General features: G+C 38.3%; 1 protein-coding gene across 3 annotated transcripts in view; it reads left to right on the plus strand.

Annotated features, from left to right (window-relative positions):
- RADX (RPA1 related single stranded DNA binding protein, X-linked) overlaps window positions 1–18,897 on the plus strand; it is a 36,439-nt gene extending 17,542 nt beyond the window's left edge. The window contains exons 8-14 of one of the 3 annotated variants that reach the window (XM_029067936.2): window positions 695–862; window positions 2,105–2,265; window positions 2,954–3,177; window positions 10,487–10,566; window positions 11,880–12,176; window positions 13,889–14,071; window positions 17,725–18,897. In XM_029067936.2, coding sequence (XP_028923769.2) covers window positions 695–862; window positions 2,105–2,265; window positions 2,954–3,177; window positions 10,487–10,566; window positions 11,880–12,176; window positions 13,889–14,071; window positions 17,725–17,855 — 1,244 coding nt within the window. In that variant the 3' untranslated portion in view covers window positions 17,856–18,897. The remainder of the gene's footprint in view (window positions 1–694; window positions 863–2,104; window positions 2,266–2,953; window positions 3,178–10,486; window positions 10,567–11,879; window positions 12,177–13,888; window positions 14,072–17,724) is intronic. The other 2 variants (XM_039912357.1, XM_039912356.1) reach the window with 2 other exon arrangements.
- The last annotated feature ends 7,598 nt before the right edge of the window (window positions 18,898–26,495 follow it).

Raw genomic sequence — 26,495 nt, forward strand, 5'->3', positions numbered from 1 at the left:
CAGCTCTCCATGAAGTAGTGATTATAGTTACGTTAGTATTTATGGAATGCCCACTTGGTATAGTACATTGTACTAAGGTCTTGGGAAGAGAAAAACAAAAAAAAACAACATGTTCTGGACACAAAGGAAGCAGACATCCTAATGGGTGGGGCAGACCTAAGCTATTTATAAATACAAGAATCAAGATAATTAAATGTGCATATAAGAAGTGCTGAGGATGGAGTAGGGAGAGCAGTGTGAGCAGAGAGATAGAGGCATGATTGTTGACTACATTTTTGACCTCTGATATAAAAGAAACAGAAACAGTGTATTTCATTTAATAAAACTTTTTTTTACTATTTTGAATTCCTGAATTTAAATATGAGATGATTAAAGAAACTACTATGATCAGTTGATGGAGATGGCAAATACCATCAATGGAAAGATTGGAGTCTATTCGCCTCATCTTTAAACTTTTATCCAAGCCATTTTATAATTTCAAATAGCTAATATAGATTGAATTTTTAAGAGAAATTTAAGAAATCAAGCTGCTTTTACTCCTGATGCATATAAACTTTTAATATCTAAGGGGTCATGCCTATAGAACTGAAGTTCTATTTATAAATAATATACAATATAGCGAAAGTAGTATAATTATGTTAAAACTCTTTAATTTTGCTATTTTTAATTCATGTTTTTACTTTATTTTTAATAGGGTATCACAAAGGCCAGCCTTACACCTCTGATGCCAAAGTGAAAAGCTTCATTCAGTGGACTAAAACCCAAAGTGAAAATGATCAGATAAAGAAAACCATCATTGGTGGATATTACCCCTTCCCACCAGCTCCAGATACATTTTTGAAGTATTGTAATTGCATTAAAGGTATTACTAGTGCCAGATCTTCATGGTATATGTGTGCTCCATGTATATGAGCTTATTTCCCAATTATTCAAGTTTATTATTTTTATTTGCAAATGTCCATCTGAATTCTACTATAATACTGTTGGTTACAAATCAGTTTAATTTACTGCTGAATCTGGCAAATACTTTTTTTAAAGTTCACCTTGCCTCTTGAAGGTCAACTGTCCTTGGTTCTGTTGGACCACAAGAGAGGAAAAGCCCTGAATTCAAAGCTTTGAGTTCAGATTTCTGATAGATAAGTAAAACCACTTATACAGATATCAATTCTGCTGAAATTTCATAGAGGAAAATAATCTCTAAAAGTGACTTTTCAGCTACTTCATCTCAAGGTGCTCATTATGACAGTATTGTAGTAAGAGGTTTTATTTTTTTTAAAAAAAAAGGATGTTGAGACAAAGTAAACTTAGAATTATGAAAGTGGCTCTAAGTTAGCTTGTAAGTCAGCATCAAACAAGTTGCTTACTCCATTTTCTAATTGATATAAGCTGAGTGGAATAGGTAAAATTAGAGGATAATTTGTTTTCAAAGAGATATAATACTGAAATTTGAAACAACTTAGTATTCAAGATTTTCTTGTTGCCTCCATTAAGCTCCATTAAATAACCTCATGTCTATCTTTTAATAAATGCACAGTAAGGTGAATGTCATTTGGCAATTTTTTGATTGCTAGGATGCTATTGTTTACTGTGTTCAATCAGATTAATCTTAAACTAATACTGTTCTGCTTGCCCAACTCTTGATTTCAATGTACAGTTTTAGGATAATAGTCTTGGAGGGGCCTTTGAAATATCTTGTCCATCTCCCTGCCTCCAGGAAAGTGAAAGATAAAACCCTCCAAGACCGATGGCAGTTAATTCGTTTTATAAAGATCTTCAGAAAAGGAAACTCCATAATCTTCCTTGGAAGCCCATTTCAGTTTTTTCATCACCCTGTTAATCAAAAACTTCTTTCTCCTGGTTGGTCCTCATGTGATGTGTATAAATTGATCAACCCAAGTTGAAGGCCCTTATCCCATTTATATTGACCAGTATTTTGTCAATTATACAAATAGAGAAAAGTCTTTAAATATGAGTCTTATGGACATGTCAAAAAATTTGAGTTAGCTTAGAACTATCGTGTGTCTTTTGTCGTGAACATACATTACCAGAATAATCAAGCTGTGTCTTTAAAACTTGACGTGGGTTGGTTATTACTCTTTTGCAGTTGAATCAGTTTTGACAGCTTTAAGTGAATTGAAGGGAAAGATTGAAGCTCTGCACTACAGAGAGCATAAGCGCATTGCTATTCAGGGGATAATCAGTGCTATAAGATATGTCGGCTGTAGCAGTACCCCTGAAGATGGCTCAGAAGTGGGAACAGTTCAGGTATGGAGCTTGAGAATTAATAGTATAGTATGTGCAGAACTGTGACCACAGTTACAATTGTTATCCTGTGCATTTGGATTCAAGACCTATGTCTACCGACTGTTTTAGCTGAGTTGAATATGTTGAAAACAAATTTAGTTTAATATTGAAAATTCTGAGTTTTAAAATTAGATGGAAACGAAGTGCCTGCTTTTAAGTTTTAACATGCTAATTTGAAAGTTGAACTAAAAATAAAATGTTCATTTATTTTCTAAACTTTTTTTAAAAAAAGCCTAATGGATTTAATGTATTTTATCTCTCTATAAACTTTTTTATGGACTTAGCAAGCCATGTTAGCACCCTGGTAGATTATGGAGAATGAGTAAACTATAAGGCTGTGATCAGCTCGTAGAATGTTCTTGAGAATCCCGAATTCTCAAGAATTCGAATGGGTTCGAATCCCTGCTCTGCCACTTGCCGCATGTGTGACTATGGGCAAGTCACTTAACTTCTCTGTGCCTCAGTGACCTCATTTGTAAAATGGAGAGTAACTATGAGCCTCACTTGGGACAACCTGATTACCCTGTATCTACCCCAGCACTTAGAACAGTGCTCTGCACATAGTAAGCACTTAACAAATACCAACATTATTATTACTATTGAGAGAAAATTGGGTATTTTATGTAATTGTGCTCCGTTTTTATTTCAGGAACATAGCTATCCTTCAAAATCTCAAGCTGTAGAAGAAACTGATTTTCAGTCAGAAGAAAGTGAAGTTCAGAAAGAAGACTCCAGGTGCCATCAAGATAAAGAAATAAAATTTGTTCTGAATTCACAGGAAAATGATTTAGAAGAGCCACATTATCAAAGTTCAACAGCTAGCTGTAGTCCAGTTCAGAGAAAAAAGATGAAGCAACGTCTGGGAGATAAGTCGTAAGCCTTTTAAGTGAATACTATTGCATTAATTCCTCTCTGTGTTCTCCTTTTGTACTTTTTAAAAAGTTTTTTTTAATTTTTAAAAATATGCATATTTGGGTTTCTTTAGAATGAATATTTAGAGTCTTTGTGTAGAATGTATTCCTATTACAAACCAAATGCAAGAGGTATTTTATTAATAGATGTATTAGCATTTATAGCCAGCTCCCTTCGTTATATACTTCTCTATGTTCTTTGTCTACTTTCTGCTTATTATTCCTTTCTCCTTATTATACTTAGTACATTTTGTTAAATACAAAGCGCTCAGCAAATACCTTTGATTGACAACTAAATGAATGAAGAATCATTTCTGGTTGCATTAGATCAGCTTTGCTGTAGTTTGCTCCCTTACTGCTTTCTTCAATATCTCACTCTCTTCCAGCCTCTTTCCTTTTGCCTTAAAACTTGCTTAAGTATTCCCCCATATTAAAAAAAGCCCACTCTCAATCCCATATCATCCTCCAGTTGCCATCCCGTCTCCCTCTTTCCATTCCTTACCATACCCTTGAAACTAGTCAGACATGCCCATTGCCTTCACTTCCTCCCCACCAATTCTCTGTGACCGACTTCAATCATTCCAATCCACTTCACTCCACTGAAACTATACGCCCTTATAGCCAAGCTCTCCCTCTAGTCCTCTGACGTGTCAGCTACCTCTGTCACTGTGGACCAGTCTAAAAATAAATCAGGTTGGACCCAGATTCTGTACCGCAGGGGGCTCACAGTCTCAATCCCCATTTTACAGATGAGGTAACTGAGGCACAGATAAGTTAAATGACTTGCCCGAGGCCACATAGCAGACAGGTTGGGCAGTCGGAATTAGTACCTATGACCTGCTGACTCCTAAACCCATGCTCTATCCACTATGTGTTATTAAACTAGTGTGCCTATCTTCTTGACAACTCCTTCTTCTCACTCACTGACTTCCCTTCCTCATCTCAGCCTCCAACTTTTGCAAGGTTCTGTTTTGCGTCCCTTTGTCTTCGTGCTTTATACTCAGCCTCTTGGCAAGCCCATCAGGTCACTTGGTTTCAGTTACTGCATCTGTGCAGAGTGCTCTCAGCAGAGCTTTGTTAGGACATCACAGACCGTAAGAGGTAGAAGAAGAACCAGTGAAGGAGACTGAAAGGGAATTATCAGAGAGGTAGGAAAGGAACCAGGTGAGTACCAAGTCAGTGAAACCAAGATTGGGTTGTTTTCAGAACACAGTGGAAGCAATGTCAAAGGTACCTTAGAAATGAAGGACTATTAAGAGGTGGCAAATTAAACTTAAGAGGAGGTTATTATAGACATTACCAGAATACCCTATTGCTCTTATATTTAACATTGTCCTAGTTTCATATTTGTTATGTTTTCCTCTTTCTGTGTGTGTCTGTCACTGACCCCCTTTCCCTTATGAGTTCCTAAAGGACCAGGGGCATTACTATATCTCGTATACTTTCTGTCCTAAACTTAATGGTGTTTTGTACCCAGTAGATGCTTAGTAAATTCTGTGACAAGAACAAAAATCGGACTGCAGTAGATCAAAAAGAAAGTTGGTGGAGAGGAAGTGATTTGAAGGCAGTGGGCATATAAAGCCCATTCCAGAATATGGACAGGAATGGGAACAGGAAAATGGGGCAAGGGTTAGAGGAGCAATGGTATCCAGAGGAAGCTTTTTTTTAGTATGGGAATGATCTGAGCATGTTTAAAAGAAAGGGGAAGGGCTCCATAAAGAATAAGAGGTTATATATGGAATGAAATGGGGGGGGCAATTATCTTTAATAGGTAAAAGAAGATAAGATATGTAAATTATTTAGTTTGAAGAGCCGGTGGGAGAACTCATCTTGAAAGACAGCTGGGAAACAGCTTAAAAGTAAAATAAATAAATAAAAATTTATATAAGCAGAAAGGTGAATTTGCAGCTTTTTAATTATCTGTTTTCCTCAGTTGCAAAGTAATCGTATCATACAGGTTTTGGGGGGTTAAATTTAATATGTAATGTCTTTAGAGATTTGATGGGTCATTTTACTTGGTTTAAGATAAATATAGAAGACTTTTGAAAATAATATAATGTGCTGAGAGAGGATAGATCACTGATTATTCCTACTCCTCTAGGTGGTAAACTCATTGTGGGCAGGGAATGTGTCTACCAACTCTGTTGTACTATATGCTCCCAAATGCTTCTTATAGTGCTCTGCACATGATAGGTGCTCCAAAAATACCATTAATTGATAACATTTTATTAATTTTAATATTTAATGAGCACCTACCGGTTGGAGGGCACAGTACTGAGTTCCTGGGAGCGAAGCAGCGTGGCTTAGTAGAAAGAGCACAGTCTTGGGAGTCAGAGGGCATGGGTTCTAATTCCGGCTCCATCGCTTGTCAGCTCTGTGACCTTGGGCAAGTCACTTACCTTCTCATGCCTCAGTTACCTCATCTGAAAAATGGGATTGAAGACTGTAAGCCCTATGTGGGACAACCTCATTACCTTGTATCTACCCCAGTGCTTAGAACAGTGCTTGGCACATAGTAAGCACTTAACAAATACCAACATTATTATTATTATTACAGCGGAATTACTAGACCTGGTCCTTGCCCTCAAGAGCCTACAGTCAAGTGTGGAAGACAGACGCTAAAGTAAATTGCAGATGGAAGAAAGTAATGGAGCGTTTCAGCCCCTCAGCACTTAAGGACATATCCGTATACTCTACTATTTCCTTTCTCTGTAAAGGGAGGACAGAGTCAACTTGGGGGTGGACAGTTGTCTTGTGTTCCAAAAGAAAGATGGAGAGACTCGTTAAACTTGTTTTTGCTATTCAGTGACTGTGACAAAAAGTAAACAGCAGCGCTGTTTAAAGTTGAGATCATGGTACAATAGCACACCCTTGTGTATTGTAACATTTGAATAAAAAGTAATTTCCTCTGCTTGGAATCCAGTAAGTGGCCAGAAGATGAGAAAAATGTTTTTCTCCTGAAATGTCTAAGCAGTTACAGAGCAATATGAATTTTATTTCTTTGTTTCATTCTATTCATTAAAAAACGCCCAGAAAAAATAAAAATCCATCCTAGCTGCCTGTTAAATGTGTGTATGCCAGGTTAGGCTATTACATTTGCTCAGCATTCCACAGCAGTGTGTCATTGCTTAAATATTTTCTCAGTCATCACTTTTGGCTGATATTTTTTCCTTTTCTTATTGCAATAACATCTGAAAGAGCTGTTTAACATGCCATCAGATGAATCAACACTTCTTCATTCCTTGATATTTTTCTCCGTGCGTGTTCTTTTCTCTCTCTCTTACTGCCTTTGTTTTAATGGTCTCTGCTCGTGTTTTCACTTTTTTAGTTTTCATATGTTGATTTTTTTTTTCTGTTCAGTACATTTTTGGAGTGGTTTATAATTTCTGTTCTTTTTTAATGTCTTTGATATTTTCATTTTATTTGTAATAATACTGTTGGTATTTAAGTGCTTACTATGTGCAGAGCACTGTTCTAAACACTGGGGTAGATATAGGGTAATCAGGTTGTCCCACATAGGGCTCACCGTCTTAAACCCCATTGTACAGATGAGGTCACTGAGGCACCGAGAAGTAAAGTGACTTGCCCAAAGTCACACAGCTGATAAGTGGCAGAGCCGGGATTAGAACCAGTGTCCTCTGACTCCTAAGCCCGTGCTCTTTCCACTGAGCCACACTGTATTCCCTCAGCTGTCTACAGAGGCACTAAGCAGGTGTCCTCCTTGTTCCATATTGCTTTTTTGATTTTTTTTTTTTTTAGGTTAATCAGCCAATCAATTGTATTTATTGAGCACGTACTGTGTACAGAGAATGCTTGGGAAAATGTGATGGTTAGAAGGTATGATCCCTGCCTTCACGGAGCTTATAGTCTGGTAGGAAGACTGACACAAAATCAATTATTGATAGGAAGAGAATGGAAAGATTGATGTGTGATTAAGTGCTTAAATAGGCTATATAATAGCTGTGTTCAGAATGCTACGGTGCTTTGGCTTCTTGTGGGTACAGAATTTTGCAAGTGGCCCAAAGGTGCTGGAGGGTAGTTTGGAGGCTATGACCTGGGAGAAGAAAAATGTATTGAGGAAAGCCTCCTGGCTGAGGTTGAAAGCTCTCTCAGAAGGGCTTTGAAGATGAGGAGAGCTGTAGCATGGTGGTGTTGAAGGAGGAAGGAAATCTAGGCAGGTGGGAGGGCATGAGGAAGGAGCGAGAGATGGGAGAGACGAGAACAAGACATAGTGAGTAGGTTAACTTGAGAGCAGCAAAGAGTGCAGTCTGGGGCAGTGGGTGAAGAGAGTGAATGAGAATGGAAAGAGCTGATTGAATACCTTAAAGCCAATAATCAGGAGTTTGGTGTGAAGAGTGAGTTACCATTGAAGGATTTTGAAGAGTAGGAAGATATGGGCAGAATGACACTGTAGGAAAATGATCAGGGAAGCTGAGAGAAGTTTTTCCTGGAGAGAGGAGAGATGGAGACCAGGCAGCCAGTGACGAGGCTGATCCAGTAATGTGTCAAGATGTGTTGAACACCTGGACCTGGGCGATAGCTACTGGATGGAAAGCTGAAGGCAGATAGGACAATTGTTGTGGGAGAAAAACAGTGACAGACTGAATGAGAGAGTTGAAAGAAAGCAAAGATTCAAGGATAATACCAATATCACAGACTTTGGCAATAGGTAGGATGCCATTGTTGTCAACTGTAAAGGAAAAATTAAGTCAAGGAATGAATTTAGGAAGGAAAATGAGTCCAGTTTTAGACATATTTAATTTAAGGAGCCAACAGATCACCTGGGTAAAAGTATCCCGGAGACAAGGAAAGGTGAAATTTCATAGGAGGTGAGATTTCACACTAGTGGAAAGATTTGGAGTCATCTGCCTGGAGTGGTAGCTGAAGCCAGAGGACTGTATGAGCTCCCCAAAGGGGAAAGTGTTAAGTGAGAAGAGAAGGGAACCCAGAACAGAAAGCCAAGAACCCCCGCGGTTAGGGGGTGAGAGGCAGAGGAAGAGTGAATGAGAAACTTGGAAGATATGGCCAGGAAGATAAGTGGAAAACCAGGAGAGAACAATGTCAGTAAAACCAAGGTGAAATAGTGTTTCCTAAAGAAGAGAGTGGTCCACAATGTCTAAAGCAGTCAAGATGTTGAACAGGATTAGAAGAGACCATTAAATTTGGTATCAATCAGTTGATTATATTTATTGAGTGCTTACTGTTTGCAGAGGACTACTAAGCCCTTGGGGGATGACAGTATAACAGAGTTGGTAGACACGTTCCCTGCCCACAATGAGTTTACAGTCTGGAGGGGGAGACAGACATTAATAGAAATCAATGAATAATGGATATGTGGAATAAATGCTGTGGGCTGAGCAAGGAGTGAAAATCCAAGTGCCAGGGCTTAGTGAGGGAAGGCCTCTTGGAGAAGATGTGCTTTCAAAAAGACTTCAAAGATAGGAAGAGTAATTGTTGGATATGAAAAGGAAGGGCGTTCCAGGCCAGAGGCAGGATTTGGATGAGAGGTCGGTGGTGAGATAGATGAGATGGAGGTGCACTGAGTAGGTTGGCATTAGAGGAGCAAACTGTGTCATCTGGGTTGTAGTGGAAGAGAATGAAGGTAAGGCAAAGTGATTGAACACCTTCAAGTTGAAGGTAAGAAATTTCTGTTCGATGCAGAGGTGGATGGGCCACCACTGGAGGTTCTTGAGGTTTTTGTAGAAAAATGATCCAGGTAAGGAGGAAATCATTGGTGACCATAGAGAGTAGGGGGTAGAAACTAGATTATAGTGAATCGAGAAGGGAATTGGAGTGAAGTTATTGAGACACTAGAGGTTTTCAGGTATTGGAGTAAGATTTGAACATATTTTATATTCTGTAATCTGGCATTACTATACTAATTGTAATACATTGGATAACTTTGGGTTTTTTACTCACTAAATGAGTGAAAAATAAAGTTTTATTCCTGGGACCTCTACCTATAGTGACCACACAGTATTCCTTTTTTCTTGGTACTTGCATTATTGTCATATTAACCTTTGAAATTTGCCCAAAGCCCATGGGCCATCAAACAGCGTAACAAATAGTCTCTGTAGTAATAGGTTTTTCTGGAATGATGAAGGTGGAAAGTTACTGACTTAATTTAGGATTTTCCACTTTAACTTTTTTTACCCAAGGGTAGGATATTTACCTTTTAAAGTTTTTTTAATGGCATTTGTAAAGTGCTTACTATGTGCCAAGCATTGCACTCATCTCTGTGTCCCACAGGGGGCTCACAGTATAAGTAGGAGTAAGTAGGGTTTAATCTCCATTTTACAGATTAGGAAGCCAAGGCCCAGAGAAGTTAAGTGTCTTGCCCAAGATCTCACAGCAAGCAAGCAGTGGAACTGGGATGAGAACACAGGTCCTCTGATTCCCAAGCCTGTGCTCTTTCCATTAAGTTATGCTGCTTGGAAAAAGGAAAATATATTGCCTCCACTAAAGAAATGTTGAAAAAATTGATGTCTGAGGCTTAGTTATGTTCATTTAGTGCTCATATCTAAATGATAGATTCTAAGTTAAAAGGTTTTTTTAAAAAAAATAGCTCTCTGGCTTAGCAAAATTTTCTCGAGTCCACTCAGTCTTAATTCCGTCTGCTCTGTGCTTTTCTAGTGACCTCTAGTTGGCAGAAAAGCCTCAATAGAAATGGAAACAGCAGCGAATGGGAGTAGAATCAAAAGAAATCAATGAATAATATTTATTGAGGACGTATTCTGTGCAGGGTCCTGAACTAAGTGCTTGGCAGAGTATAGTAGAATTAATAGACACAATCTCTGCCCTCAAGCATCAAGGGAGAGATATGATCTATCAGGTATGAAGGGGTAGTTCTGAGCAGGAAGGAGGGCCTGAGCAAGACATCAACAGCCAGAGAGATGCAAGGGTTGGGTACAGTCAGTAATGGATGTATTAGATGAGTGAAGTTGCAGATTGGGTTGTAGAGTGAGGATAAGTCTGAGAAGTTTCTACCCAACTGCAGAGGGCAGAGAGCTGATATCGGGGGATATTTGAGGAGTGGGGAGATGCGCAAAGCCTTCATGACTGGATCTAGGCTAGTCATTTATGTGAAGAAATTTCATCATCATCATTTGCATGAAATGACCCATCATCAGATTTATGATGTAAACCTTATTTTGTAGTACTTGCATTTAACCATTAAGATTCATTTTCTCAGAGAAGGTAATTGTTTCAAATTTTAAAGCACTGATGCTCTGATTAAGTCCTATTTGCCTAATATTCTTTTTCTCTTAAAGAGCCCTTCCAACACAAGAAGATAATTGGGCAGAAGAAGAAAATAGACTAACTGTACGAGATACCTCTCAACTTTGCAGAGGTATGTTGATTTATATAGACATATGTTTTGTTCTACTCCACCTTATTATATTAAACTGCTTTCTGCAGTTTTCTGCTTTGTAATAGCATCATTAGGTCTTTTGGGGCCAAGAGCGTAACTGCCAACTCTGTTGCATTACAGTGCTTAGTACAGTGCTCTGCATTTAGTAAGCCTTCAATAAATTCCATTGATTGATTGATTTTAGTTCAGATTCTTGCAAGCACTTTAGATTATGAGCCCTTAAAACCTGGGAAACCAGGTTTATTCAACCTAAGAGTTTCCAATCAGGCCTTAAATGACCCAAATGGTCTTTCTAGCATAGTAGTTCTTTTTAGTCTGTCCCTTCCAAGGCCTCATTCTTCTTGGGATCCTTACCCTCCTTAGTGACCCCATGCTTAAAATCAAAAATTGGCAATTCTGATATCAGTGGAAGCCAAAATTCTTGAATTGTGGCAGCATTCTAGCTGTCACGATGATTATGTAGTCTTTTGAGCGCATCATCAGGTGAGGGTGAAACAAGTAGGCCGACAGCTCTGGGATAGTGCAAAAGGAACTACCTGCAGTGACGACCACAGATGAGTTGATACAGAAAGAAGCATGCCTACTTGGGTACTTCTTGCTTCCTTTTCTCCTCTTTTTCTCTCCTTCCCTTTTCTTCTTCCCTTCCCCCTCTACCTCTCTTTCCTCCTCTCCACCCCTCTACTTCTTGCTTCACCCCACATTCTCCTCCATGCTTTAACTGAAAAGTTAGCACCCTGTATGTGATGCTGTCGAACGTAATGATTTTTCCTTTTTTTCTGCAAGACTGTCTTAGCCAAAAGGAAGAATTCAGGTTGGGGGTTTAAAGCACACACTGGATCAGCATCTCCCTTTGAAGACAACTTGAGCCTGAGAGTTCACTGTTTCATCTGTAATAAGATTTCATTGCATAATTATATTTCTTTGACTCTTGAAGAAGAGGAAACTAGAACATCAAAAAAGCATAGACTATAAAATCCTGCTTGTGCATTAACAGTCTTTGTTAAATAAAAGTGTTTCTTGTATAAAAATTGAAAATCAAAATATCTCTCAGTATTGTTTTCTTAAGGCAAACAATGAATCTTTTTCAGGGGTATACCATTTAAACATAATGGTGACTTTTATTTGGAAATATAATTGTTTTATCTTTTGAATCTCAGTGAGTACCACACTGCTTTTCAGTAGTTTTGTGACTTGTAAGGATAACAAACTGTTCTCATTAATGTGATTTTTATGTTGAATGACTTGATTCTGTCAGAATGTAAATTAACTGTGTATGTCTTTTTAATCAATAGATGAAGAAAGCATGAATGATGAGCCTGCAATAGAAGAAACAAGAGAACTGTACAGTGAATCATGGGAGAGTCATCTGTGGACAGAGGTGAAAGATAACTTAATAGACCACCTATCATACAGCCACGTTCATCCAGAAAGTATCCCACGTAAATTCGATTATGAACACAAAGATTTTCTAATGCAGCAATATAATCTTCATCCAGCAAAGTACCAGCCTAAACAATATAGCACAAATAAAGAAATTCATGAATTTAAAGATGCCAGAGGCCTTGGACACTATGAAATCACTGTCCTAGGTAAGTAAAATTGTAAGTAAAACCAAAGAAATATCCCTTGACATCAAGCTATGAATGCATTTAAAACATCCAAGCAAATTGTTATATGTCTTCACTTTACAGATCTCCAGGGACAAAGATCATGACTTCTTTGGTACATGTTCCAACATTTAACCCTAAGTTGTATACTTTAAGGCAGATACTAGATGATCCCTAATACTTCTTTGGCCATCCCATATGCACAGTCAATTGTGCGTTTGTTTATGGGTTCCAGTTAAAACATTTTAAATCTTTTTTGTGGGCCTTCTCTGGATCCTTTCCAGTATTCTTTTTAAAATGCAGAGGGCAAAATGGAACTGTCCAATGCTAGTGTAGTGGGATTACCTCCTGGCTGTGCACGCCACATTTCTGTTAATATTTTCTAGTATTATATTAGTGTTTTGTAACAGCAGCTCTACGTCCCTCACTCTTTCAGCTTATGATACTTGATGACCTCCAGTGCTATTTCTCCTGAACTGAGTTGCACTAAATTAACATGCTGTTCTGTCAGGACTTTCAGAACTGCTGTATTCTCCCAAAGTTGTTCTGACAACAGAGTGTCATTTGCTAAAATTCCTAGGCCATCTCCACTACCAGAAATAGACACTGATTACTTAAAAACACACCACCATCCTTCAGTGCCCCAAGTGTGAAATTCATAGCCCTTTCTCATGACACTGACTCTTATGACATCTGATTTTTGAGGACCCTGGCAGTTTTGACATGCCAAGTGTGGTAAGCCCTAACTTGCACTAGGGTCAGCCCAAGTTCCTGGCCACACTGTCCTCAGTTTTGAAAGAGAAGGAAGAAATGTATTGCAGTCTTGTCCCCAGCCCACAGAAGCTTAAGCACAAAGAAGATCTCACCATTCGACAATTCTTCTAAAAATTAATTGACTTTAGGATTCCACGCCCAGAGTGTATAAAGAATCCATAAGCAGGATACTTTTATGGCTATAACCCTACATAGAAGTACCACTTCCCCTTTATTTTGCTTTCAACTCAGCAACGAGACTCTTGCGAAATGCAAGAGACTTTCTGTTTGTGCTTCAGGGCGGAGACTCTCACAGTGCAGGAAGATAGTAGAAAGTAATTCATTTCAAAAAAAACATAGTTTCAGTGAAGTTCAGTTTGTATCATTTCCCCATACAAAAATTGTATTTTGTCCTTTTAGACAATAATGATTAGCATCTAATCAGGGTATCAAAATAATTTCCACAGTTTTAGGTACATTAGTGATTTCAAATTTAGACTACTTCCCGTCATGTGGAATCAACCATGCAGACAGAACATGAGAAGCAAACATGGGTACTCTCCTGTTTTCTTAGTACCACTTACAGAACCCAGAGTAGAGCAGAACAAGCAGCAGTAGTGGAGGCTGAGGTGAAGCATGAAAGAGCCAAAGTCAAGCTACTACTCATGCGCTACCCCACGATTTGCTAAAATGGCCTTAAGAGAAGTAGAAGCAATAAGTGGTAATTAGTGAGTACATATTGTGTGCAGGGCTGTGTGCTAATTGCGTGGGAGAGTCCATTTCAACAGAGTTAGCAGACACATTCCTTGTCCTCAAGGAGTTTCCAGTCAAGCATATTGAACTCCCCTGCCTTGAACTGCACCATTCCTGTGGTCTAGTGTGCAGTTCTCTTTCACCCATTAAATGCCTTATTTTTATAAGGTTAACATTTCTCTCTACAGGTCTAAACCATAAGATAGCAATAGATGTTGCATTTCTACCTACTTTCAGTCTTGAAGATCCCCAGTTATCTGTGGGAGAGGACCTCCATAGAGACAGTTTGTTATCCTGCATGGACTGGAACTCTGTTTCTCACTCAGAGACTTTCAGTAGTAAAAGGCTTCAAAGTGCCACTTCATTCCCAGGTAACAGATGATCTCATTCATAATATTAAAACTTACTTGACTTCACAATTGATGATTACTTGGATGAGTGAAAACAGAACTGGCTTTATAATGTTTTTTCGTACATCATAGTTAAATGTAGAGGTTAATTGTGGAATGCACCTTGAGATTTCCTCCAGAAGGGTATGTCATGTCATCACACTGGTATAATACATTAAATTAATAAATAGATCTTGCTCCTGAGACGAACACTGAAAATGTTCTATCATTCTCTTATTTAAAATTTGTTAATTCTTTTATGGTCTAAATGAAATGTACATGAGCAATTATCATTTCCATCTACTTTTTCTCAAGGAGCTTCTCAAAGTTGAAAAATGTGCTCTTTCCTGCTGTGGTAGCCCGACTTGTTGTATCACTATTTCCTTTTACCTTTAGTGTCAATAATTCTACTGTTTAATCCAAGTGGGCTCCCAGTAAATTGGTAATCTTGGTTAACAAGTACATTTGAAGCCAACATGTTTGAGTATTTTCTACACTTTGACTCCTAAGTATCTTCCTTTCCATGGTCCTATCACTTACTTTTAGAATAGCATTTGAGAAAAGGCTTTTCTAGCCTTGGGATATTATTATGATTCTTTCTAGGCTGGTGAAACCCTTGCGTGTATTGGTTTTTAAACTGAATATTTGAGTCGAGAATGATGACAAAGGTTCTTTTGGCAGTTATGTCACTGGTTATGCAAACTGAACTACTAACTAAACTGCTCTCGTTCATCCACATTTCTTTTAAGAGATGTTGAGTGGAATGTTTGACAGTAAGTATCTATTGTGTATAGTGCAAAGCAACTACTTAGGTCAGCTTCTTTGATGAATATTTGGCCGCCGAGGAACTCCTGTACATCGGTTCATACCTTTCCACTATTCAGCTTTTGATTAGATTTATATTGCTATATGTATTTCCCAACTTTAATATCAAATATGCTGAAGTCAGTCAAGGAGTATACTTCCATTTTCCAATTGAACAGACACTGCACAATGAAGAATTCATGTACACTCATCATTGAGAGCCTGGAAACAAGAGCAGGTAGATTCTGATGTTAGGTTCTATTTTAAATTGGGGTAGTTTTCTTTGGACTAAAATGGTCCACCATTTCATGACTGAGAGGAAAATTGCAAATTAAAATGATCACCAATTCTGTAGATCAGGTAGAGGTCCCCTACTCTGTCAATTGACATGGAGAAGAAATAGGAACAGGAAGGAAGGGAAAGAGGGCCTCATCTGAGGGAATAATAAATGCAGCTCCTGCTCAGTTCAGCGGGAACTGTAGCTGTGGTGCAGCCACTACTGAATCCAAGCTGCTGCCTGGGAGACCTGTGTGATAGACCAGTAATCCTATAATACTCTGTGTCATTGCAAGTCAGAGGACCTGGGTTCTGATCCCAACTCTGCCACTTATCTACTGTGTGACCTTGAGCAAGTGACTTAACTTCTCTGTGCTTCAGTTCCCCCATCTGCAAAATGGGAATCCATTACCTGTTCTGCTTCCTGCTTGCCTGTGAGCTCCATTTTGGAACCTGATTATCTTGTCTTTACCACATTGCTTAGGGCAGTGCTTGGCACATAGTAAGCACTTAAAACAAATACCAGTTATTATCCCAAAGGAAAAAAAGTATTTAAAATCAGGTAGCCAAAAAAGCTCCCCCAAAAAAGCCCTGCATGAATTTACAGGATGGTGATCTTGTCCTTTCATATGAATGTACTTTGGTGCACACAGTTCAGATAACTATCTTGTGTCTTTGGCGTACATTCTGGTCTGGCTTGATTATTGTTTGAGAGAAGTTGAAAATCAAAATTTAGCATATTTAACTCAGGAAAAATCAATCAGTCAGTGATATTTATTGGGGGATTACTGCATGCAGAGCCCTTTATTAAGTGCTCGGGAGAGTATAATACAACAGAGTCGGTAGACTTGGTCACTGCCCCTAAGAAGCTTACAGTCTAGATTGGGAGACAGTCATTAAAGTAAATTATGGCTGTATAATTAAAGTGTTGGGGTGGGGAGGGTGGAGCATCAAGGGCTTAATGCTTAGAGGTCTAAATGCAAAGATAAGAAATGGAGAGGGATTAGGGGAGATGGTTACATGATGTGTCCAGTCAGAAAAGGTCTGTTAGAGTTACGATTTTCATAAGGGTTTGAAGGTGGGGATTCCTACAGTTAGAGTTGGGAGGCAGAGGACCACCCAGCAAAAGAGACTAAGAATGAGCAGCCAGAGAGCTAGGAGGAGAACCAGGAGAGGACAAGTGTCAACGAAGCCCAAGTTGGATAGTGTTTGCAGGAGAAGGTGTGGTCCACAGTGTCAGAAACATCTGAAAGTTCAAAGAGGGTTAGGATAGACTACAGGCTTTAGGTTTTGACAAGGAGAAGGTCATTCATTGGTGACCTTAGAGAGGGGTTCCATGGAGTGAATGTGGTGGGATATATGTATATATGTACATATCTATAATTCTATTTATATTGATGCTGTTTTTTTGTTTTGATATCTGTCTCCCCCTTCTCCCCCTACCAGACTGTAAACTCAGTTTGGGCAGGGATTGTCTCAAGCCCTCAGTAAGCGCTCAATAAATACGACTGAATGAATGAATGGAAGCAAAATTGAAACTGTCAGAAAATAAGTTTCTTCTTTGGGGTTATTTTCTTGAAGTTATAAGTAGCTAATTTCATTATAATTCAAGAAGTACTATTCTTAAATATATTAAAAATATATACACACACATATATACATATATATAAAGTCATTGATGGATAAATGAGAAACTAAGCCCTTTAAAAAGGAAACCCATAATCATGTACATTTTGTCATGTTTTCCCTTCTCCAAAGATTTAGTTTCGAAGAAAAATCTTTTTTCATCCTTTTTCCGATCCTTAGCTTTTCCATCCACTGTTTCTTATCCATATAGATTTTTATAATATTTTAGCTCACGCTTTTTCCAGTTCCTATCTCTGCTGACCCATTGTTCAAACATTCTCGCTTCCTAGACCAGCCGCACCTGTCAAATTTATCAAGACTGTCCAATCACTCCTTCAGGGCTCTCTTAAAGAATCAAGCCTGGTAATCAATCCCTGTTTAAAACCCGTTTACCGTCCTGTTCATTCCACCCACTCACCTACTTTAGCCGTTTTATTTATTTACTTGATTGTAAAGTTTATAGCTTTTTCTCTCTGTCAGTTTATTCAGCTGTTTTCCCTCTCGACCATAAGCTTGTTGTGGGCAAGGGAACATGTCTACTAACTCCATCATATTCTCTCCCAAACACATAGTAAAATGCTCTTCACATGGTATGTGCTCAAGAAATGCTATTGTTGATGATGATTGTAAATTCAAGACCAGGGATTGTGTGTTTTACTTCTTGGGTATATTCTCCAAGTGCCTAGTATGGTCTGTGCACCCAGAGGCTCAATAAGTACTGTTCATTTTGATATTGAGTTGGAAGAATTTTTAACTAGAATATCACAACTTTGAATCAAACATTTGTTGTTTTCTTAAGTACAATATCCAGAATATGTCCCTGCCATGATCAAAGGAAGATTTCTTCCTATTAAAACCAAACTGTGCATAAGAATATGAAGGAAAATGCAAGTGAATTATAATATTTGCTGTCTGCTTTCATTTTGTAGGTGAAATTATAAAAGCAGCCACTGACCTGGACAGAGTGCATATTGTCTGTATACTGGATATTTGTCATTTGGGTGAAGATAGAGTGGAAGTCTTCCTGAACAAAATTTATAGGCCAGCGGACACTGCGTAAACTGAGACATTTTATGTGGTTCTAGAACTGAATGGTAAAATAAATAGAATTTTTAAATTTTGTGCTTTCTCCTAGTGCCAAACATTTCAAGTGCTATAGAGAGAGTATTGCAGTGGAAAAATTCCAGTGGAGTGGGGAATCTTAAATACCCTTCTGTGAAAGAGTTTTATGTGCATTGAAAAAGGATTTTTTTGGTTTGTTTAGTCATAATGTGTTTGTGTCATATATGTACAGTCCCTTTGGAACAACTCTTTGTGAAGACAAATCACAAAAAGCACTATAATAGTCAGTAGTGTGTCTTTGATTTTTATTTCATTATTTAAGTGTAATAATTCCAAAGGAAAACTCGTACCATCAACTCTTCACAAGATACAGTAGTTTATCAACAACTTGTGAAATGAAATGTTCTTCACATTCCAGGGGAATATGTAATTATATTCCTGAAAGCTACAGTTTAAGGCATGCTTGACTGTCAGCCTTAATTCATAGTTGAAAGTGGCATGCAGCTTGCCCTTCAGCTCATATTGGCACAGAGTGTTGAGGGTTCAACTGCCAGTCAAGTGCTGATTTTGTAGCTAGACGATTTCATCTTGGTAGGGGGCTAATATGCACCTCTCACAGTCAAAGTTGATTTCAGCTCTTTCAAAAAGACATTGAAATCCTACTTGATGAATTTCAAAAGGTTTTGTTAAGTGTAGAACCAAAAGCCAGTTACTGTGATATCCTTTTCAAAGGACACATTTTAATGTGTGTAAAATGTTTCAGTGTTAGATTACCCTTTGGGGTTGCTAAAATGTGCTATGTGATTTATAATTATAAAAATATTTGTTCTTTCTGTAGAGTAAAGTGTGTAAATATTCAAAGGAGATGGAGGACTGCTATTCTGGGCATCTATGCTGTTTTTAATTTTTAAAGTATGTGATACAATCCAAATTTTAGTAGGCTCATGTGTGAATTAATCCAGCCCAGTTGCAGATTGCTTTATTTCAAGGTGAAACTAATTTTCAGTTAAAGGAATTACTTCAAAGAGAAGTTATTTTTATAGAAGGGTTGTTTGTTTTACTTTTTTATTACGGAAAAAAAAGCAAGTTTGTAGCACTGGAAAATTAAGTTGTTTATCTTCTAGAAAACTTGCCTCAAAATTGGTAAGATATATTTTGGCTATTGTTGGGCAACAGTTATAAATCAGTAGATGCTTGGAATTTGAATATTCCACATTTTAAAAACTCATTTATAGTAATATGGGAGGAGTAAGCAGTTTTTGCCTGCAGAGTGAATTCTAAATTGATATGCAGTCAGAATTAATGAAAGGATCCTGAATTAATTTGTTGCATTATTTTTCCATGTTTTATTTGAAAATAATGGGGGGGTTCTTGAAAAGAAAACTGATATGAAAATTAAAACCATACAAAGATTTTCAGCCAGATTTTCAAAGCTATCCTGAACTTTTGCCAGCACAATTGCCCCCCTTATTTGCATATGCATTAAAGTGCAAGCTTAGTGGCATAATACTTTAACATATATCTTAATTAGCTGATTAGTCACTTAAGACTTTCTTCAAGCAAAGCCTCATAATATAATAATAATTGTGGTATTTGTTAAGTGCTTACTATGTGCCAGGTGCTGTACTAACCACAAATTGGGTTGGGCACAGTCCCTGTCCTGCATGGGGCTCACCGTCTTAATCTCTATTTTCCAGATGAGGTAATTGAGCCACAGAGAAGTGAAGCGACTTGCCCAAGGCCACCAAGGCAGGGAAGTGGCAGAGCCACGATTAAAACCCATGACCTTCTGACTCTCAGGCCCAGGTTATATTCACTATTTCCATGCTGCTTCATCTAATGAGCAGTTCCTATCGGTTCATCATTGGTATTTATTGAATGCTTACTGTGTGCAGACCATGGTACTGAGGACTTGGTAGAGTGCAGAAGGGTAAATAGTCATGATCCATGCACTCAAGGATTTTACCATCTCGCAAACTATAATTTCACCTTAAATGTTTCGCCGATAATATTCCGCATGTGAATGTTTGCAAGTCACTGGCAGGAGTTCTGTTGGTTTCTGCACACAGTAAGCCCTCAGTAAATACCAGTGAGTGATACCAGTGATTGTTCGATTGCCTGTTGGCTCAACCTCATTTTAGTATTATAAGGACTATCTTCTTAGTCCTTGAAGTACACAACTCTATAGAAGATTGTAATGATCAATCACTGAAGTTTCTGAAGCCTAGATGATGGAGGAATTTTAGGACGATACCATTCTTACCAGTCAGTTGCTTTTCCTTTCTTCATTGCAACTAATTCCTTCACTTTATCAGAGTATTAAATGTTAATGTTTTGTTGGAATTGAAGTTATTATCTATAGGACCTTGTATAATTCATGAAGAATCTTATGTAAGACTTTAACTTATTTACTTTTAGCATGCTACAGCACTTTTAAAGCTACGTACTGTAATGAAACATTCTTTTATCAAAATCTAGAAATAGTGTGTGATATATCATTACTGGATCAGAACCGTGGTCAATCCAGCGCAATTTTCTCTCTGACAATATTGACAAGGTACTGAGAGGGATTGTGGTTGCTTTCCATGACAGACAGTTGTTTAGGGTGTAGCATTTAACCTCCCAATTTTTTTCTACATCCTGAATTTTCCTTATATAATTCATTATGGATTTTTTTTTTAATGGTATTTGTTAAGCACTTACTATGCGCCGGGCACTTATACCAAGCGCTGAGGTAGGTACAAGGTTGGACAGGTTGGACCCAAGCCATGTCCCACATGGGGTTCCACAGCCTTAATCCCCATTTTATAGGCAAGGTAATTGAGGCACAAAGAAGTTAAGTGACTTGCCCAAAAATCACAGCAGAGGCAAGTGGTGGAGCCAGGATTAGAACCCAGGTGCTCTGACTCCCAGGCCCGTGTTCTTTCCACTAGGCCACGATGCTTCATTTGTCCATGAATCTATCCAAACTCATCTTGAACTGCAGACGTTTTCAATATGCACAACTTATTTTGTTTGTTTGAAACCTCTCTTTTTGAGCTTCATTGAGTGTACTTCTTTGTCTCATTGCAGTCTGTTGAGTTTGAATTGATTTACTTATGTATCTCCTCTTGTTGATTGGTTACCGATCTCCATTACATGTGATATTGGATTTGATGAATGCTGTGGTTTCCCCCCCCAAATTTCAAGAAAATAAAATAAAAGAAAATATTTTACCATAAACTGATTCCGAAGTCTTCTTTTAGGAGTGATGGATGAGCCTTGGTCCTGAGACTTCAGGGCCGAAAACCCTTGCAAAGAATATAAATAATTCATCAAAGTTAACTGGAATATAAATAATTAGTCCAAGTTAACTGGTTTGAAATCATCTAGAATAGTTAAACGCTCAATAAATGTGATTGAATGAATGAGCAGGTGTGTGGCCAAATGCATTCAAATGCTCATTCTGGGTGCTGAAGAATTTTGTATGAAATAATGGGAAGTTTTCATTATCATTGGCTTTGTGTACGCAGCGTGGAAAGGAAAACACCAGGGGGAATTTAGATCAGTTAAGTGAAATGGAGCCAATAGGATCCATTTCGTGCTTGCATCTAAAATTTCAAACTTAGTGGAGATAAAGACAAAAGGAACTAACAGTGGAGAATATCAAGACATTTTAAAATTTTAGGGTTAATTAAATAGGCAATGTGCCAGAAGAATATTTCCAGTGTTTTTTTGGCTCCGGAGTATGACCATTTTATTCATGATTGCCAAGTCTTTTTTTTATGAATGCCTATGTGACTGTCATTTATTCCAACAAAACCTGCAACTTCACTGAGGAGAAATGTGTGTGTGGTGTTTATGGGTTAGCTTCACCTCTAGCTATTGCTAAGGGGGTGGTAGGCATTCCTACCTAAAGAAACCAACAAGCCTGTGACCACAACACAGATTTCACGAATAAGCAGCAGCCCTGGATTGCACCGATAGAAAGAGGCAATTGTGCATTTCTGCAAACAATGCAGCAGCCAGAGGAAGTGCTGATGCTGTTGTGATTTACAGTTGCCCAGACTGGCAATCGGACGGGACGGTACCGATGGCAAATTTTGGTAAGTAATAATGACCTACAGGCTGCTCTGTCTTTTTGGTCTTAAAATTCCATTTCATCCCAGAATTGGCCAAGATCAAGTAAGAGAGTAAAATGATTTGACTTCTGACTTCTTCCTCTGAGATTACCTGGTAATATTTGTTGTGATTTGTTATTTCATACCTATTAAATATCAGCCTTGTGACGCTTGATGCAATAGCTTCTGTTTGGTTGGAGACAGTTTATTTAGTTTCTTGTTACCTATGTAATGCTTAACTTAGAAGGGAAGTATCTCAATACTCCTTGAATTCTGCTGTATATGGATAGACATAGAACTGTGTATGAATATGTGTTGGCAGGCTGAACTGATGTGACAAATTAGCAAGCTAAAGGTGAAAAATATTATTTAAACCATAGTTAATTCCAAAGAAATGTGTGTAATGAAAACCTTAATTTGCAACCTACTCTTGAATGAGAAATATTAGCTTTTAGGAAAGGTGTGACAAGATTGGAAAGTAAATAGCTCAATTCCCGAGAATAACACTTCCTAAAGAAATAATTGTTAGGATCACACGTAGAGGGTTTCCAGTACTCTACCAGTCTCAGCTACGAGAGGGAAAGTCAAGCAGAGGCATATCCATTCCATTCCTAGCTTGGGCAGTGGCTAGTGAGTGGAAGGCAATCTGCTACAAGTCAAAATTCACCTGTATTGGACAGCAACAACATGGCAGACAATCGAGGGGGCTGAAGAAATCAGTGGTAAACCACATCCATATTTTTACCAAGAAAACTCTACGGATACAGTACTAGAACATTCGCAGGTGGAGGTGGAGCGTTCTGGGAAAGATTTATCTGTGGCGGCACAGTGGATCAGAGACGACTTAATAAAATAATAATTTTGGTATTTGTTAAGTGCTTACTATGTGCAGAGCACTGTTCTAAGCGCTGGGGTAGATACAAGGTAATCAGGTTGTCCCGCGTGAGGGCTCACAGTTAATCCCCATTTTACAGATGAGGTAACTGAGGCCCAGAGAAGTTAAGTGACTTGCCCACAGTTACACAGCTGACAAGTGGCAGAGCTGGGATTCGAACCCACGACTGACTCTGAAGCCCAGGCTCTTTCCACGGAAAAGTTAATCATGTGCTTCTAGAAATGTTTGCTTGAAACTTGCTTAGAGTAAATGGATTTTATCTGGCTTTCTAGCTTTGATAGAATCATTTTTCCTTTTGGAATAATTTTGTGCATCTTAAAAATCTGTAAATAAGCTATTTTCCTTTTAAGGTTTTGTACATGATATTCTATGCATAAATGAAACAGCTGTCCTTTTCTGTTCAAGGCAGGTTTTCTACCCAGATCCGGCTGGATTAAATGAGAACTGTAACTGGCAAGCAACAGACCGTCCGGTGTCTCCCCGGTCGAGCCCACTCAGCTTCATTGGATCTGTCAGTGCAGTTTGCTTTCCTCTAAAAACGAACAAGGATGTCGAATGGTACAGGACCAAAGGAACACCTCTTTTGAAAACATGGGGCAGCAATATGAATTACAGGTGCATTTATAAGGAAAAGAGATCTGTTTCAACAATCTAGGACCTGACAGTAAACTGGTCTGTTACTTTGCAGGAGAGTTTCATTAATTTAATGCAGATGGAAAGTAAACTTGTGGGTTTTAGAAATTTTCAAGGCAAGAATGTCAGGTTTTTAAAGCAAGATCTATAAATTTAGCTTGAATGTTAAAACTGGAACATGTGTGGTAATCTCAATGTTAGAATACAAATATTGAAACTTTGTATTTATAAATTAATTCTCACAATTCTGAGCACAACTCAGTGGCATTGCTTGGGGGTTGGGACCGTTAATATTCACCAAAGCCATTTTACCTTTAGCACAGCAGCCTTTACAATTAGAACTATTTACTGAGCAACTGCTGCCTGAGGAGTACTGTTCTAAACTCTTGGGAGAGTACAGTGATTCCACAATGAGGCAGTTCCTCAAGGCATATTCAAATGCAGGAGCAGAGCAGAAATTCAGAGCCCTCCCCATTGGCAGCCCTAATCCCATGCATGTTGGCATACAGAGATGATAAAAGAAAGGTGTGACAAGCACCTTGTGTCTCTATTGACATGTGGGTGGAGGGCTTGAATATGGTCATTAAATTTACGGGTGATGTAGATTGCTGAAATTCAGGGAAGAAAAGGTGTGAAATCCAAGCGACCTAAGTAAATAAGATGAAATTAGAGAAGGTCAAGTGCAAGGAAGTGAATTTAGGGACAGAAAAACAAACCCAACAAATTCAGGCTGCGGAAGCTTTGGCTAGGAACAACCATAACTCAAAGTATTGGGCACAAGTTGAGGATGACGGCAGCATAGCAGCATAACTTAACCATTGTCCAACATGAAAGAACTGGGAAAGCCTTCCCTTATACATTAAATTGCTCAAACCTTTATTTGGGGTGTAGGTCCAGTTTTGATCACATCTTTTAAAGAATGTAGAGAGGAGATTGTGACCTTTAAAGCAAATGCTAAGGAGTATCTGTGCGATTGCAGGGAGGATAAGTGACCATTGGTGATTTTTGAGGAATGAAGAGATCTTGACTGAATTTTTGTTTTTTTAGAAAAATGAACCCAGCATCATTGTGAAGAATGAACTGGTGAAGACAGTAGTGGTTTGGATGGAGAGGTAAGGGTGTAGTCACCTATTGTGTGTGTATTGTAGTGTGTAGTCACACACTATTCTTCTGAAGGAACAAAAAGTAGGTGAATTTTAGCCATGTTGTGAAGGCAGAACCAAAAGGATTTGGTGACAAACAGAATATGTGTGTTGAGTGAGAGATGAGTTGAGAATAATGCCTAGATGTATGGGCATTATCTAGTCACACATCTTTTCCAATTCCTGTTTTCTATGAGCATTTAGTACAGAGCTCTAGTCACACATCTTTTCCAATTCCTGTTTTCTATGAGCATTTAGTACAGAGCTCTGCACACAGTGCTCAATACAAACCACTGACTGGAATTATTTTTTACCACCTTTCAATTTTGTATTTTTTCCTTTTTTCCCTTTACCATTTAACTCTATTTTTCTGCCCCCAATATACTTCTTCCTGTTCCTCTCCCTGCCCTTTTTTGCTACTGCTTTCTTCTCCCTTTACTCAAATCTTCTTCTCATAATATGACTCTCTTCTTTCTCATTACTTCTCTCCATTTTTTTCATTGTCATTTTCTTGTTTTGTTCCATTTTCTTCCCTCTTTCTTGATGTTTTGTTATTTCTTCTGTGACTGTATTTATCAAGTACTTATGCATATGAGAAGCAGCATGGCCTAGTGAAAAGTCCATGGGCTTGGGAGTCAGAGGACACTTGTCTCCTGTGTGACCCTGGGCAAGTCACTTAACTGCTCTGTGCCTAAATTCCCTCATCTGCAGAATGGGGATTCAATAACTATTCTCCCTCCTACTGAGACTGTGAGCCCCATGTGGAACCTTGTATCTTGTATCTGACCCAATCCTTTGAATAGCACTTGCCACATAGTAAGAGCTTAACAAATGTCACAATTATTATTAGAAAATCAGTGGATTATCAAAAATATAAAAATCCTGCAGGTCTCTGGTAGGGCATTTATTTTAAAGACTCAGCCCCCTGTAGACTGAAAACTCCTTGTGGGCAGAACTGTGTCTACCCACTCTATTGTATCTTTCCCAAGCATTTATTATAGTGCTGTGCACCCAGTAAATGTTCAGTAAGTATCATTGATTGACTGATTAATCCTAAATGAACTAGCAATTACTTCTGGGTGTATTATGTTAGCTTTGCTTTGCTTTGCTTTTCTCCCTTACTGCTTTCTTCATTCTTTATCTTCCAGCTTCTTCCCCTTTGCCTTAGAACTTGCTCAGTATACCCCCTTGTTAAAAAAGCACGCTTTTAATCTCATAGCCTCCTTATGAATGTTTGTACATATAAGAGCCTCCTAATTGAAGCAGGCCCCTCTGACATAGTGTATTTGTACATATTGTAATATTCTTTTGTATAATGTTAAATAGGATTCGTTTATTTCCTATTTAAAATATAAATGAATTTATAAATGGCCACCTTCTTAAAACTATTTTGTAATGGAAAAAAGGAAGTGTCTTATGAAGACTGTTGAGATTTTCTTCTCGTCTTGAGTTAATCTTGGCCATCTGACAAGGTAACACATTTTAATATTTTGGAAGAAAATAAAAGTATCCATTAAAGGGCTGTTCTGATCTGTGGATATAAGCTTTAAGATAGCTGTATTGGGAAGGTGTTTATGATGCATTAATGACATGCCTTCCAGAAATTTTAATTTCTCTTTAATGGTGTTTGTTCAGACCTTGCCGTGTGCCGGGCATTGTACTAAGCGCTGAGGTAGATATAACTTAATCAGGTTGGACACAGTCCCTGTCCCAAAAGGGGCTCACTGTCTTAATCCCCATTTTACAGATGCAGTAACTGAGGCACTGAGAAGGGAAGTGACATACCCAGGGTCATTCAGCAGATGTGATGAAGCTGGAATTAGAACCCAGATCCTTCTGACTCTAAGCCTGCATTCATTCCTCTACTG

The sequence above is a fragment of the Ornithorhynchus anatinus genome, chromosome 6 (genome assembly GCF_004115215.2).
Source record: "Ornithorhynchus anatinus isolate Pmale09 chromosome 6, mOrnAna1.pri.v4, whole genome shotgun sequence".
Classification (NCBI taxonomy): Eukaryota; Metazoa; Chordata; class Mammalia; order Monotremata; family Ornithorhynchidae; genus Ornithorhynchus; species Ornithorhynchus anatinus.